At 37.2% G+C, this 15846-nt stretch overlaps 1 protein-coding gene across 2 annotated transcripts in view; it reads right to left on the bottom strand.

The window, feature by feature from the left end:
- LOC139761969 (SCY1-like protein 2) overlaps positions 1 to 15846 on the bottom strand; it is a 39384-nt gene that overhangs the window by 19371 nt on the left and 4167 nt on the right. For both annotated transcript variants that reach the window (XM_071686702.1, XM_071686703.1), the window contains exons 3-10: positions 15640 to 15809; positions 14954 to 15133; positions 12892 to 13041; positions 10069 to 10284; positions 6861 to 6977; positions 5899 to 6041; positions 2960 to 3119; positions 149 to 385 (exon numbers count right to left, since the gene is read on the bottom strand). In XM_071686702.1, the coding sequence (XP_071542803.1) occupies positions 149 to 385; positions 2960 to 3119; positions 5899 to 6041; positions 6861 to 6977; positions 10069 to 10284; positions 12892 to 13041; positions 14954 to 15133; positions 15640 to 15809 (1373 nt within the window). The remainder of the gene's footprint in view (positions 1 to 148; positions 386 to 2959; positions 3120 to 5898; positions 6042 to 6860; positions 6978 to 10068; positions 10285 to 12891; positions 13042 to 14953; positions 15134 to 15639; positions 15810 to 15846) is intronic.

Below are 15846 nucleotides of genomic sequence, written 5' to 3'. Positions count from 1 at the left end.
CCTTATACTGTATAAATAGGCAATAACAGTGTCTCATCCTTTCTCCATTAAGCACATCTCATCAATTTGAAAGGTCTTATATAGTAAAGTGAAGGGTTATAACTTCAATGAATAAAAACAACTCAATAAAGCTCTATGTTTTACTTACTGAAAGATAACCAGTTCCTAAACAAAGTTTCTTTATCTTGGGAAGGAGTGCATTCTTCATTGCATGATTCTCTACTAGTTGTGCACATGATGGAATGACACTTAAACACAGCTCCTGGATCTGCTGTATGTTGCATTCCAGGGCATGATACAATAATGGTAAAACATCACTTCGTACATCCTCAGCAGGAGTTTTCCCAAGGAGTAGTTCCATCTTCTGCATCAGTTGCAACATGATCTGTGGATGCATGAAAAAAAACAAAATATACTATTACAGTCATCCAAGATAGTAACAGAATGCCACTATGGTAGTGCAAGGGAATCCTACCTCTTAAGATCTGATTTCCAGTGTACTAGGTATTACTCCTGTTATCAAGACAAAATATGTCTTATTTCTATATATCTATCTATATCTCTGAGGCCAGTTCCGATTGGAACTCTCTCAAAGGGGCAGCCACGGCAACAAAGTCTCCATTACTAAAGAAATTTAATGCTGCATCTGAGACTTTAGTGGACAACAAAGACTGTACCTGAAATATGGTAGTTGAGTTACAGGCATAGGATTGCAGTAATGGATCCACATATGTTGAAAGGAAAGAGGAAAAGGGGAGATATTCTCACAACTTTAAAGTTTCTAACTCAATTTGAAAATGTCGACATGAACACTTTCTCAAAATAGGAATAGATTCCCTGAGGTTGGAGAGAAAGAATTCTACCTCTGTATTACCTGCACATTGTAGAAGGTAACAAAAAGGTGCAGGTGCGGAGGGCTGGAAAAAACTTTCCTGTATTTCATTTTCTAAGAGAAGGAACAGCAGAAGCAGCCAAGAAGGGAGTGCTCATCCTCCTTGAAGGCTCAGACTGAGATGTCTAAAGAGTGTGGATGTAACCAAGGTGAGAAGAAGGAAGAGATAGGCAGTATGTTTGAAGAAAGAAACCTGGATGTTCTGGCTCTGAGCAAAACATAACTCATGGGTAAAGGGGAACAATACTTTGGAAATGCCTTGGGAGTAAGGTCAGGGGTTGGTGAGAGGACAAGAGTTAAGGAAGGAGTAACACTACTCTTGAAGCAAGAGTTGTGGGAGTGCATAACCGAGTATAAGGAAGTAAATTCTTGATTGGTACGGGTAAACTGAAAGTGGATGGCAAGAAATGGGTGAGAATTAGTGCCTATGGCCTTGGCCATGAAAAGAAAGATTATGAGACACAAGTGTTTTGGAAGCAGCTGAATATCTGCGTAAGCTTTGAAGTAAGTGATGGGTATTAGTGATGGGTGATTTAAATGCAAAGGTATGTAATATGGCAGGTGAGGGTATAACTAAGGTGCATGGGGTATTCAGTGTTATAAATAGAAATAATGAACAGCTTGTGGAGCTGTGTGGTGGAAAAAGGGCTGGTGACTGGGAATATTTGGTTGAAAAAAGGAATATACACAATTATGCATATGTAAGCAAGAGATATAGTAAGCATGCATTATTGGATTACATATTAATTGACTGGCACGCAAAAGAGAGACTTTTGGATGTATATGTGCAGAGAGAGGCAGCTGGTAGGATGTCTGATCACTGTCTTGTGGAGGCAAGGGTGAAGGTTTGTAGAGGTTTTCAATAAAAAAATAAAAGAAAATAATGTCACACAGAAGAGAGTAGTGAGAATAAGAGAGCTTAGAAAAGAGACTTGTGCAAAGAAATGCCCAGAGAGATTGAGTGTAAAATGCTAAAAAGTGAGAGTAAATGAAGCTTTGAAATGCTCTACCTTCTCGTGTTTTTCCCAATCCCTATGACCTGACACATTTCAAAAGAAAGGTCTACCACTTCCTCCAAAATATGTAACATTTCAAAAGAAAGGTCTACCACTTCCTCCAAAATATGTAAACACTTTTCCTTGTCTCTTCTTTTTCCCCTCTAATAAGCCTCTCTACATTTCAATTAAGGTCCAGCCTTGATGTGGACTTTTGTCCATGACTGGAGCCTCCAACAGAAATAAAAAAAAATGCAAGAGCCTGCATGGGAAAGAGTGAATTGGAAAGATGTGGTATACTCGGGATGATGTGCTATCAGTGGACTGAAACCAGGCATGTGAAGCGTCTAGAATAAACCATGGAAAGGCCTGTGGGGCTTGGTTCTGGACAGGAAGCTGTGGTTTTAGTGCAATACACATGACAGCTAAAGAATGGATGTGACCTTTCTTTGTCTTCTCCTGGTGTTACCTCAGTAATGAGAGAAACTGTGATCAAGTTTGAAAAAAATCAAGAAGGCTTCTAAGGAACTAGCAAGGAAAAAAATTAGAAAGGATGTGAAGAAACACTTCTAAAGTAAATGTCATGGATGAATGGATTATAAGTGATGAAATAATGAAAGCAAAGAGCACAGAAAAAGTTCAGGAAGTTGGATGTTCGTGAAGACAGGTTTAATGTCGGGAGCTACATATGTTAAAAGTGCCTCCTCGTATCGCAAAAATAGGTAATCAAAAGTGGGCAATCAAAATTTTTTGTAAATATAAATTTTGTAAACTACAATTCTTTTTGCCTAAGCCTTCCATCAATGTATTCTATGCTTAATGACCAACTATTTGTCCTATAATTCACTTAAGACCACATCTCACCTGAATTCCATCTTTCTTTACATTATATAATCCATAATAGCACATTCTAATCTTCGAAAATCTTTCCTGATTTCTAGTGCTACATTTACCTAAATAACATAAATTAGACAGGAATACTGCACTCCTTCTAGCTAAAATCTACATACTCACACTATCAAGTTTCCTTCCAAACAACTATAGAGTTACTGAAAGCTGAAAAGCACAATACCTGGACTGGTTCTGAAAGCTTCATGATTGGTTTAAGGTGGGGAAGGATATGTTCCACATACTCCTCTTTAGTGGCACGTTCTGCCACTAGCAAAATGACAGGAAGGACAAAAGGTACCATAGTTGTGTTGATACACTCTTTCATTAGGCAAGGTACAATCCTGCAAGAAATATCCATTTGAATCAAATTAGTGAACCCCATCTCATTTACATGCATATCCTAAAGATACAGGTACACAAATATACATAATCCATAGGATCAAGTAATGCTTGGATCTTTAAATTTTATGGATTTTGGAAATACAAGAGCCACAGATCAAGATCTGAATATATCATAACCTTAAAAGTGGGCTTTATATGCTCCACATGGTTTAAAAGTTACTTGCTAGTAACAATCTGTATCAGAAAGAGGGCATCCCTACCTCCTGCTTCAGTGAGGTAGCACCAGGAAAACAGACAAAAAAGGCCACATTTGTTCAAACTCAGTCTCTATCCATCATGTGTAAAGCACCAAAACCACAGCTCTCTATCCACATCCAGGCTCCACAGACCTTTCCATGGTTTATCCCAGACATTTCACATGTTCTGGTTCAGTCTAATGACAGCACTTTGATCCTGGTATACCACATCATTCCAATTCACTATAATCTATGCACAACTCTCACCATCCTGTATGCACAGGCCCTAATCCGCTTCCAATTTGGTCTCCTGCTTCTCCTTGTTCCCTCCACCTCCAACTCATATATCCTCTTTTTCAGCATTTCCTCACTCATTCTCTCCATATGTCCAAACCATTTCAACACACCCTCTTTTGCTCTCTAAACCATACTCTTTTTATTCAAAAAAAATTCTTTTACCCTTTCATTACTTACTCAATGAAACCACCAAACACTGCATACTGTCCTCAAATATTTCATTTCCGACACATCCACCCTCCTCCATACAAACCTTCCTTGCAACCATATAATATTAGTGGAACTACTATTTCTTCAAACATACCTATTTTTGCTCCCATGATAATGCTCTCTCCTTCCACATTTTCTTCATCACTCCCAAAACCTTCCCCCCTTACCCCCACCCTGTGATACTTCTGCTTCCATGGTTCCATTCACTGCTAAGTCTACTCCCAGATATCTAAAACACTCTACTTCCTCCAATTTTTCTCCATTCAAACACAGACATATACATATGTACATTTGTACATATTCATACTTGCTTGCCCTCATTCATTCCTGGTGCCACCCTGCCCCACAGGAAACAGCATATGAGCACATATTTGTATAAGAGTGTGGGTGGATCTTTCTTCATCTGTTTCCTGATGCTACCTCACTAACATGGGAAATGGCGATCAAGTTCAATAATTTTTTTTTTTTTTTTTTTTTTTGCTTTGTCGCTGTCTCCCGCGTTTGTGAGGTAGCGCAAGGAAACAGACGAAAGAAATGGCCCAACCCACCCCCATACACATGTATATACATACGTCCACACACGCAAATATACATACCTACACAGCCCTCCATGGTTTACCCCAGACGCTCCACATGCCCTGATTCAATCCACTGACAGCACACCAACCCTGGTATACCACATTGCTCCAATTCACTCTATTCCTTGCCCTCCTTTCACCCTCCTGCATGTTCAGGCCCCGATCACACAAAATCCTTTTCACTCCATCTTTCCACCTCCAATTTGGTCTCCCTCTTCTCCTCGTTCCCTCCACCTCCGACACATATATCCTCTTGGTCAATCTTTCCTCACTCATTCTCTCCATGTGCCCAAACCATTTCAAAACACCCTCTTCTGCTCTCTCAACCACGCTCTTTTTTATTTCCACACATCTCTCTTACCCTTACGTTACTCACTCGATCAAACCACCTCACACCACACATTGTCCTCAAACATCTCATTTCAAGCACATCCATCCTCCTGCGCACAACTCTATCCATAGCCCACGCCTCGCAACCATACAACATTGTTGGAACCACTATTCCTTCAAACATACCCATTTTTGCTTTCCGAGATAATGTTCTCGACTTCCACACATTCTTCAAGGCTCCCAGAATTTTCGCCCCCTACCCCACCCTATGATCCACTTCCGCTTCCATGGTTCCATCCGCTGCCAGATCCACTCCCAGATATCTAAAACACTTCACTTCCTCCAGTTTTTCTCCATTCAAACTCACCTCCCAATTGACTTGACCCTCAACCCTACTGTACCTAATAACCTTGCTCTTATTCACATTTACTCTTAACTTTCTTCTTTCACACACTTTACCAAACTCAGTCACCAGCTTCTGCAGTTTCTCACATGAATCAGCCACCAGCGCTGTATCATCAGCGAACAACAACTGACTCACTTCCCAAGCTCTCTCATCCCCAACAGACTTCATACTTGCCCCTCTTTCCAAAACTCTTGCATTCACCTCCCTAACAACCCCATCCATAAACAAATTAAACAACCATGGAGACATCACACACCCCTGCCGCAAACCTACATTCACTGAGAACCAATCACTTTCCTCTCTTCCTACACATACACATGCCTTACATCCTCGATAAAAACTTTTCACTGCTTCTAACAACTTGCCTCCCACACCATATATTCTTAATACCTTCCACAGAGCATCTCTATCAACTCTATCATATGCCTTCTCCAGATCCATAAATGCTACATACAAATCCATTTGCTTTTCCAAGTATTTCTCACATACATTCTTCAAAGCAAACACCTGATCCACACATCCTCTACCACTTCTGAAACCACACTGCTCTTCCCCAATCTGATGCTCTGTACATGCCTTCACCCTCTCAATCAATACCGTCCCATATAATTTACCAGGAATACTCAACAAACTTATACCTCTGTTCAATAAATAACTAAATGAATAAAATCTTCAGAAAACCTAATATTACATGAAAAATTATTCATATTTTCGTACTAACCTTAATAAACACACTCGATGAGGCAACTGTGGAATAACCTGAGGCAAGCTCTTGTAAAATTGTGATTTCTGCATGTTATCCCACTGAAACATTTGATCAAGGTAGCTTAAAGTTTTTACCCCAACATCTTCGAAATACGATACCTGAAAGAAACAGCCGTTTCAACATGACCTGATATCCACCAAGATATTTCATTTCTCTCTGATATGTTTAGAGAACAGAATTAGATGGATAAATAGTATGAAAAAGATAAGAAAAATATGCAGTATGTAATAGATACGAAAAATACTCTATGAAAAAGATAAGAAAATTTCTAGTTAACATCAAGGAGCATACTGTACTGAATGATTAAAATGTTGAAAGGCATGAGGATACTAGCATTCTTAAGATCATAATGGTAAGAGTGAAAAATCTGCAGTGTAAGCTGGGGCAACACTTTAAGAAAGGCTTTCTATGATACTTGGAAGATAAATATATGGTACAATAATGGACTGAAGGAGGAAGGAGTGGATTTCCAAAAGCCATGTGTAAAAGCAGTTGTACCTGAGGATGTTAGAGTAAGATATGGAAGAAATATAAGGGTGGTGGAAAAGGGGAAAAAAGAGCTGAGAGTCTTTGAACACATGGAAAGGATGGTTCCATGCTGAACAACTAAGTTTCTGAGTAAGGTAAAGGAAAGAGAAGGAAAGGGAGGTATGGGTATTCACACAAGTCACACTAATTTCAATCATGCATGGATGGATTTACTTGGAGGAGACTCCATGCTGGTGACCTTGCATGTATAGATGGAATGATAAGCACAAAGTCTATTTGATCTTTTTATACTACTGCAGTTAAATTGTCTAATAACTATGTTACTTTCACAAATGAATAAGTCAATTACTTATACACCATCATACAAGCAAATAATAAATATTGATTTTGAAATTCAATTAGCATCAAATACATGAAAATACAATCACCTTAGAAAACTGTATGGCATCTGGCCTTAACTGCGGTGTTGCATGAAGTAGCAGCCGGACCTCTTCTCTGATGCCTTCTGGGACAGATGTAAGCTTCAGAGTATTTGTATTCTTAAACTGGTGGATGAAACATGATCTGATTTTACAATTTAAACAAAATATATTCCTTAAAAATACATGATTTAATACTTCTATCTATGTATCTATATCTCTGATGCCTGTTCCTATTGGAACTCCCTCAAAGAGGTGGCCATGGCAACAGATTCTCCATAACTAAAGAACTCCAGTTTTGCTTCTCAGCCTTTAGTGCCTTACCCTTGACAGGCCACTGGCAGAAAGCAACTCTAGCAGTGTTTTCAGAGGCTCCTATCTAATGTTCCTACCTACTGCTTCAAACTAATGTTTCTGCCTAATAATCCTGCCTGAATGTTCTTCCCTCCTTCTTCTATCTACTGCTCCTACCAATTTGCTAAAATGCAGGGCAAGCACATGGTGCTCACCACAAGAAAATCTAGATAAAATGCAGGGCAAGCACATGGTGCTCACCACAGGAAAATCTAGAGTTATGAAGAATCAGCTGCATGAGTTAAGTGCTGTCAAGTGTTACATATGACAAAGAGAGATTGTATGTTTGTTGACAGAATGCCAGTTGTCCACATGTTAGTGAGGCAGAAAGAAAAGACAGTTACCTGGGTCAAGGGAGTGCAACTTGACAACCATTAAAATGCTGGCTAAGTAGATGTCACTAACCCTCCTAATACCCAGGCAGGTAGTACTGGTGATATACCTACCTGGTCATTGGTTGCCTACCAGCTACTATCTACATTAATATCAATATTTGATTTTCATATATGTTATTCACTCTTTAAACTTAGGTAATGACATGAATAAACCTGAACTCCTCCTTCCTGATGCATCTCCCAAACTGCGATTGCATCCTTTGTACAAAATGTTTTGTTCAAAACCTTTACAAGATGTTTTGGATTAGCATGAGCTCTATATCTTCCAATTAAAGAAAATTACATCTCTAAATCATCCTCAAGTCTATTCCCATTTCCATTCAATGAATCAAGTACACATAACTTCAAGGTTCATCATGCACATCTTTAACATCAAGTGTAAGAAAGTTAAAAAAAAAAAAAAACACTTCATAATTCACTCTACACACAAATGTATATCATATAGTGGAACTTACATCTCCACACAACCTTCCATCCTCAAACAAATTATCCCATCAACCAACAAGATCAGCAATCTTTCAAACAATATCTGCACCCAAAACACTCATAGGTTTCAATACTTCACATACTGAGTCTGACATTTCTTTCTTTTTCTTTCAAACTTGTTTGCTGTTTCCCACATTAGCTAAGTAGCACAAGAACGAGGCAAAGAAATAGCTTCATATCCTCACGTCCATTTTCTAGTTGTCGTGTAAAATGCACCAAAACCACAGCCCCCTATCCACAACCAGGCCCTACATACTTTTGCATTGTTTCCACTGGGTGCTTCATGTGCCCTGATTCAGTCTACTGACAACACGTCACCCTTTGTATTCCACACAGCTCCAATTCACTCTAACCTTTGCATAACTTTCACTCTCCTGCATGTTCAAGCTCTGAGTACTGAAGATCTTTCTCGCTCCATCCTTCCATCTCCAATAAGTTCTCCCCCTTCTCCTTGTCCCCTCCACTTCTGACATATAAAGTTTAGCATAACTCTCTCTATGTATCTTTAACTAAACTATCAGAGATTATCATCTTCTAATATGTAAGACTTTCCCTATGGCTCCACCACAATTGTAAGACTTCTATTATATAAATTCTTGGTATTTGGGTACCTTTATCCCAAAGCATAGGAGTGAAAGAATACTATCCACATACCTCAGGCATCTTCAAGGCAATTTAGAGAGGCAGGATAATGAGACTGAAAATCCTGAAAACTCTATCCCTGTTTATTATCACTTTCTTTAGGTAGAAACAAGAGCCAAATGGGGATTTCTTCAATATGATTCAGCTATATTGGTAAGGATGGAAAGGCAAGTCAGCATGAGACAAAAATCTGATTTCTTCTGACCATTCCCTATTTTCACATTCCATCTATTCCCTTAAATCCATATCATACAGCTTATCACCTCAACTTTTCTCAACTTCTAAGCCGAGTTAATAAAGTAGAAAATTCTATTCATCCCATCTGTATGGTCAAAGGAAATTTCTGGCTTAGAATGCAGAAATAAAACATTACTGAAACATTACACAAATAAAAAATTTTAGTTCTGAAGGATATCAAATATCAAATAATTTCTCTACCACAGACAAAGCCCTTAGAGTAGAGTATCTGAGAGGGTACTTGCTCTTTGGGGATTGAAACAACAATCAAATCCAATGAAATGAGTTCTGTCCACAAGGAATCACATTCATCAACCTTAATGAAATATGTGAGGCCAGCAGATGCATGTTAGGTGGACTTTATGACAAGAGACCAACAAACCCAGGCCTATGACGTCATGGCAACAATCCATCAGCATTCATTCACTGAGTGGTGGAGTCTGTTCCTAATATCTGTTACTGTCAAACTGTGTGAATGTTTTTTCAAATATAAAAAGGGAAGGAAGGGGAGAAAAAAATGGCTAGTTGAACAATACAAGCTTATGCAAGCCTACACTCCATTCATTGACAGAAATCACAGAAATGCCATGCTTTAGAAGGAAAGAGGGGCAATGGAAAATAAAAATAAGCATGGTAAGTGATAATAAATTCCACCTGGTCATTTACATGCTCTTTGTACTTTCTATGAATTCTTAAACCAATCAAGTTATTTTGTCGCAGAAAGAAAAATCTAATATTTTTTTCTGAATATTGATAAAATTTGAATACAAGCTCTATACCTACCCCATTTGAAAGGCTGAACTACATATGGCAAGCTCAAATCCCCTTATCACAATATTCATTACCATCTAGGATGAATCCAGCATCAAAATTTCGGGTTTTTGATTCTCTGCATCATCACCTCAACCTTATCTACAAAAACATTGACTATTTTCTGTGACACTGCCTTAAAAATCTTTCATATCATTTACAGCATATGTCTTTCCTGATTCTATTGTCATTAACGTATTAGCCATAAAATATCCCAGCTTTCAATCTGAAGTCCTGTACAAAACAAATTAGATGAACATATGACTGAATATCATCCTTCAATTTTGACTGACCTCACAGCAGTTTCTCCTAAATGTTCCAAAGTCTTGATTATTATGAAAGATGGGTCTTCCTTCATTGAAGAGTGCATATATGATGATTCCTAAAGGAAAGAGGTCTGCTGCTGTATCCAATGTGTGTGTCAGGGCATATTCTGGTGCCAGGTAGTCAAGGTGAGGCTGGCAACTAGAGTGTCGTCGGACATCAAACTCCTCAAAAGGCCAAAAAGGCTGGACAGAAGAAAAATGGTTTGATTATTCTATATACACTTTCTTAAATAGGTTTATAAAAACTTTTCTTCATAATGGTCACATCTATTAAAAAAGGTGATGGGACCACTTTATGAAAGGGGATACTATACAAAAGCAATTTCATCATAACGTCAAAATTACGAATTGACCAACAGCTACCCATTTCCACTCAAGGTACCTTTAGTCACAAAGTAAGAAATTTCAGTTTTGACGTACAAAAAGTCAATGCTCTACTGGAGGCAGAGATCTCTTTGAGCACTGGAGAAAGCATTTGTCCCTGAGGGGTTCAAACTTATTTTTTAAAGGAGTACAAATTTTCCCTTAACCAATTTTACCCTATAATTGGTATTTGGTAATAATAAAAATAACAACACATTTTGCATGAATTTAAACAGAGCAAGACATTCATGAAAAAGTGGCAGAAATGAGAAAAAACAGAAAGGAAGAAGACCAAAAGGAGGGCGAAGTGGACTGAAGAAGTTTGATCAGTAATGAAAAGTAATGAAACAATTAAAGAATGCACTGACAATGAGGCTGAAACAAGGGACAATGATAGTTTGGAGAAACTATGATCATATTAAAAGGATGGCTAACTTGATCAAGATGGAAGCATACAAGTAATGTGCTTTTTACCAACACTACAGTAGAGCACAGCCAAAAAAGAAAAATCAAGATAAAACTCTATTAAGTATAAAAAGATACACAAGGAGAGGTTACAACAAATAACTGTGGTAATAAATATTCCTCAGATTTATTCAGAATAAATCTTGAAAAAGTTGAGAAAGCTTTGGATGAAACTGTTACACATGACAAATACCTAAAAGAGTCTTTCATTATACCTGAAACTGTAACTGTCATGAAGAGCAGAAAAGCAACAAGATCTGAATGTATGCCTTCTGAAACAGTAAAGGGAGTACTGACCAAATGATAGAATGGCTACATAAAACTCTCAATGCAATATGAGTGATGAAGTCCTTAGAAAGTGGAAAGAATATATCACTGTCCTATATATAAAGGAAAAGGGGATACCATGGAATGCAAGAACTACATGCGAACATCCTTCATAAACCTAAAGAGAAAACTGTATGACAGAGAAAGCAAAGTAGAGGTGGATTACTGAACACAGACTTTTGGAGAATCACTCTGGATATTGGGGTGGAGGGACCACCACAGGTGAGCTGTCTGCCCTCGAACTACCTTGAAAAAAGTTAAGAGCATAATCTGGTGCAGCACAAGCATTAAGGACATGGAGAAAGCAGCAGATCAGGTCCTAGATGAGAGACTGTGGAATGTCTTAGTAGACAAAGGAATTCCAACTGAAATATTTCAATCAAAATCACATAAATATCTAAAGAAACTTCTTTCATAGATAATGACAATTGGGTTGAAGAGTAAAGGAGTAGAGAACAAAAAGTACATGGTTTCCAGAGCTTTTATAACACATTTAAAAGAAATTATGGCTAAAGTCAGATGAAGAAATGAAATGAAAGACAGAATGCTAAGTTTGTGCTGATGATATTGCATTATTACACGAGATCCTGAAAAAGCAGAACACCATTAAAAATGTATGGTTAACTAAACAATGACATAAGTGAATATAAGATGGCTGGTTTCCCTAGGGACAGGAAAAAGAGATAACTCACATATATCTCTTACTTGTCATAAAAGGCAACTAAAATGGGTGAGTTGAGGGTGGAAATCCACCACAAATACTTTCCATAAGGGAACAGAAGGGGCTAGGAGAGGATTTTTTATTTACGGCTCAGTTATCTATTCCTGCCTCAATGAGGCAGGAAATGATGACAAGTATAAAAAATATGTGGTCAGTAGGTATGATGAACAAGAACGCATAAAAATAACTGAGAAATGTATAAAGCAAATTGAAAAAATTAATTTTCAAAATATTGAGGAGGCATAATTCTAGCTGATGCAAAAGCATTAGCAGAAATTAACTGAAGAACTGCAAAACATAGTCAGATTATCCATGCAAAGCATCCTACACTGAAGGACAAAAAATACGGAAAGCAAAAGTGCAGGAGGCAGAGTTGATGGCTTTGCAGTGTACTGCAAGAATTACTTCAACAAAAAAGATATCAAAACACAGATAAAAGACAGACTAAACAGTAGGACTATTAATCCTGGATATCAAGAAGAATCAGTCTGTATGTGAAGAGGATACACAAATGGATCCCAGACAGAATGAGACAAGTTGGAAGACCAAGAACCCAATGTAAGGACATTATCAAGAATGTATCAATTGATGGGGCTCATATTCTGTTAGAACACCAAGTGGTAGAGTCAAGACCTATTCAAAGAATCTCAAGTGATGGACTTACATAGCCTGCAAGGGCTTCTGGAGAGAATAAGGTTATATGATACCTGAATCATGAAAGTATGACCAGAAGATGAAAAATATTTGTATGAGGTATTTGTATGCAGCTATGGGAAAGGGTCAAATCAATGTGAACTGACAGAAAGATGCAATATTCATGCATCAAGAAAGTGTGGAAGAATGAGTATATAAGGAAACAGTGTGAGGCAAGTACATTTTGATTCTCACAAGCATAACAAATCATAGTAACGTACAGGTTGATCAGCTGTAGCTTGATTAGTCACACAGAAGTCAAATCCAAAGAGTTTCCATGCTCCTTGATGATTCAGTACAATGTTCTCGAGGCATATGTTTCGGTGAACGATCTTCACAGAGTTATGTAGAAATGCCAGCCCTTCACTAACCTATGAAATCAAAAAGGCAATCTTTTTCATCTATCATTATCACCAATTGATAATGAAAAAACAAAATAACAAGAATGTGTTTCATCTCATGATAAATGTACTGATGATAAATATACAACAGTACAGCATAGTATGTCATCTCAAAAGTGGATGATATGGGATTTTAAAGACTGAACCATATGAGTAAACATAAGCAGAATCAAAATTCAAACCTGCCTATTGTAATTTGTTTAAGTTTTATTACCTTGAAAATAATCTTGTTGAGCTATTCTCGAGTGCCACTGTGATTAAGTTTAGAGATGACAGAGATGTTATATAAGATAAAGATGGAAATATAAGATTAGAGTAAGACTGATTTGTCTCTCTCCACTAGTCATAATCTCTAAATCAAAATCTTACAATAAGCACAAAGTCTGACCTCTCCTGAACACTTTGGTTAAGAGGATGCTACATGATAGTAATGTTTCCTCAAGGACCCTGTACCTTGACCTGTGATGTCCTTAATATGATATTCATTTGTCTTTCACCACAACACTAAAGATTACTGACTGCTTTGGTAAGACAAAACACAACTTTTCTTTTTTTAACTTACAAACTGAGCAAATTTTTCTATCAATAAAGTCTATATAAGGCTAATCTATTTTAACAGCATAGAAACAAAAAAGCAAATCATGATGTTCATTCTAAACTGCCATTAAGAGATAATGCATGAGGCTATATGATCTTTTCCAATATCGTCACCTACCCTTTGGCTGTCTCCTTATGGTACATCTGTGTTGCACTCGCTCTGAAAGATTTCATACAAAAAAAATAGGCAAAATCAATCTACTTGTTGCTGACGAGTGCTGTCCTGTCCTATTGGTCTTCTTCCATTCTATTAGTTTGAGATATTTCTCAAAAAACAGCTGTACTTCAAAGGTTGTTGCCTAGCACACAAGCACAAAAATACTGGTTATTGCATTAGCACTCTTCATCCCCTTTCTATTTCTAAACATGCATAATTAGGAAATACCAGACTGGAACTGTTTTCCTACAACTGAACTGGGTATCTTCCCACAAGAGAGAAGAAGCATCTTCAACCACAGGAAAGTTATCAAATGACATTCACACACCAGCAAAGATACAACAATACTTATCACTATCTAACAAATGAACAAAACTATCAAATTCATTTATTCTGGTTACTTTTATGTTTAACATTTTCACTTTCTCAAAATGCTAAAACTTGTTATCTTCCAACTAACATCAATTTGAAATCATCAAGATCCTTATTCATAAAGATTTAATCAATCAAACAAATCAATTAGTCATCTATAACCTATTCTCAAAAAGTAAAATATAATATTATGCAAAAAATCTCTTAATAAAAGTAAATGAAGGTTTTAACATACGAAAACCACATCTCTGCTAAGGACAGAGCCCTGTAAGCATCAGAGAGCAATCGCAAACTGCCAGATGGGAATTACAATGCCCTTTTCCATTAAATGAGATGTATTCACCAGATTTCACTTCCTCTGATATCCATATCCATAAAGCTGACTAATACTTGTTCCTAAAGACCCAAAAACCATACAACAATCCACCTAGCCTATGACATTATAAGAATGGACCTGCAGGTGTGATGTGATAATGCATGGAAGCAAATGGAAGGCAAAAGGAATGACACCAAATCTGAAACATGTCTACATGAAAGATTCAGGATTATGAAATTACAAGTAATCCCTGGGAACATGTTAAAAGATATCAGAAAAAATATGACTGTCTTGCAAAAAAAACCTTGTTGGACTATTTAACACAATGCCAGGAGAAATGACTTATCATCTTACTTATTCAATAAGCATGGCTTTTATTAGAGCATACAATAAAACAAATATATATAAAAAGATAAATAATCACAGCTATCAAAGCATACCTGCATTAGACCATATTTAATTTCAACATCATAGAATCTGTAATCCTTTAATGTGCATGGTGGAGGTACTGGCATGTTCTCTTTATGCCCTAGAACATTAGCTAGTGATGCAAACACAGGTTCAGTTGCAAAAGCTAAGGTGTCCCTCGATTCTTCCAGGGGGTGCTGGACAGTCAAAACCTGGAAAAAAGAATTCAGTATTTACCACTAAGAGCATTAAGACATGATTTTGTGACACATTTTCCATACAAGCTTTTTAGCTACTATGCCTTTCCCTGTCACATTTTGTCATAATCATTAACTAGATTCATTAGGCAGTGCCCACTGTACTAAAACATCACTCTACATTCACAACACAACAGAACCTAAGAACAAGGCAAAAAGCAACCCAGTTCAGTAAATATGATATCAAGTGGAAGGCAAATGCCTCATTTGTTGGAAAGTTAAACAAACAAATATTTTGTGTCAAATATTCTAGCGATGCTGCTGGGTTTCTGATATTACAATAAGTGAATATTTACAATGAAAAGGTAAATGAATAATATTCTGTATATACCATCAAACATTTTGCATGGGAAAATGTCTGTTAGGTATAAAGATACAGCAGAGTTTTTCAATAACATAAAATCAAAAGTGAGCAAAGGAAACATAAATCTAAATATTAATTGTACTATCATAAACATTACCTGTGGGTGTCTTAATCTTGTTAGTTGTGAAACACCTTTTCTTAACTTGTCAAGCATGACTTCTCTCTCTTGCCTGTCCCATTTATCTAACAAACGCTTCTCAAATACAAATATAGCAGCATCTTGTTTGGTAGATTTCTTATATCCTTTATATACTTTCCAAACTAAACCTGGAAAAATTTTTATTTCATGAAAGTGAACATTAGT

Source organism: Panulirus ornatus, chromosome 42 (assembly GCF_036320965.1).
Source record: "Panulirus ornatus isolate Po-2019 chromosome 42, ASM3632096v1, whole genome shotgun sequence".
Classification (NCBI taxonomy): domain Eukaryota; kingdom Metazoa; phylum Arthropoda; class Malacostraca; order Decapoda; family Palinuridae; genus Panulirus; species Panulirus ornatus.
The sequence above is the reverse complement of the archived record's forward strand: the minus strand, read 5'-3'. Positions and strand labels throughout refer to the sequence as shown.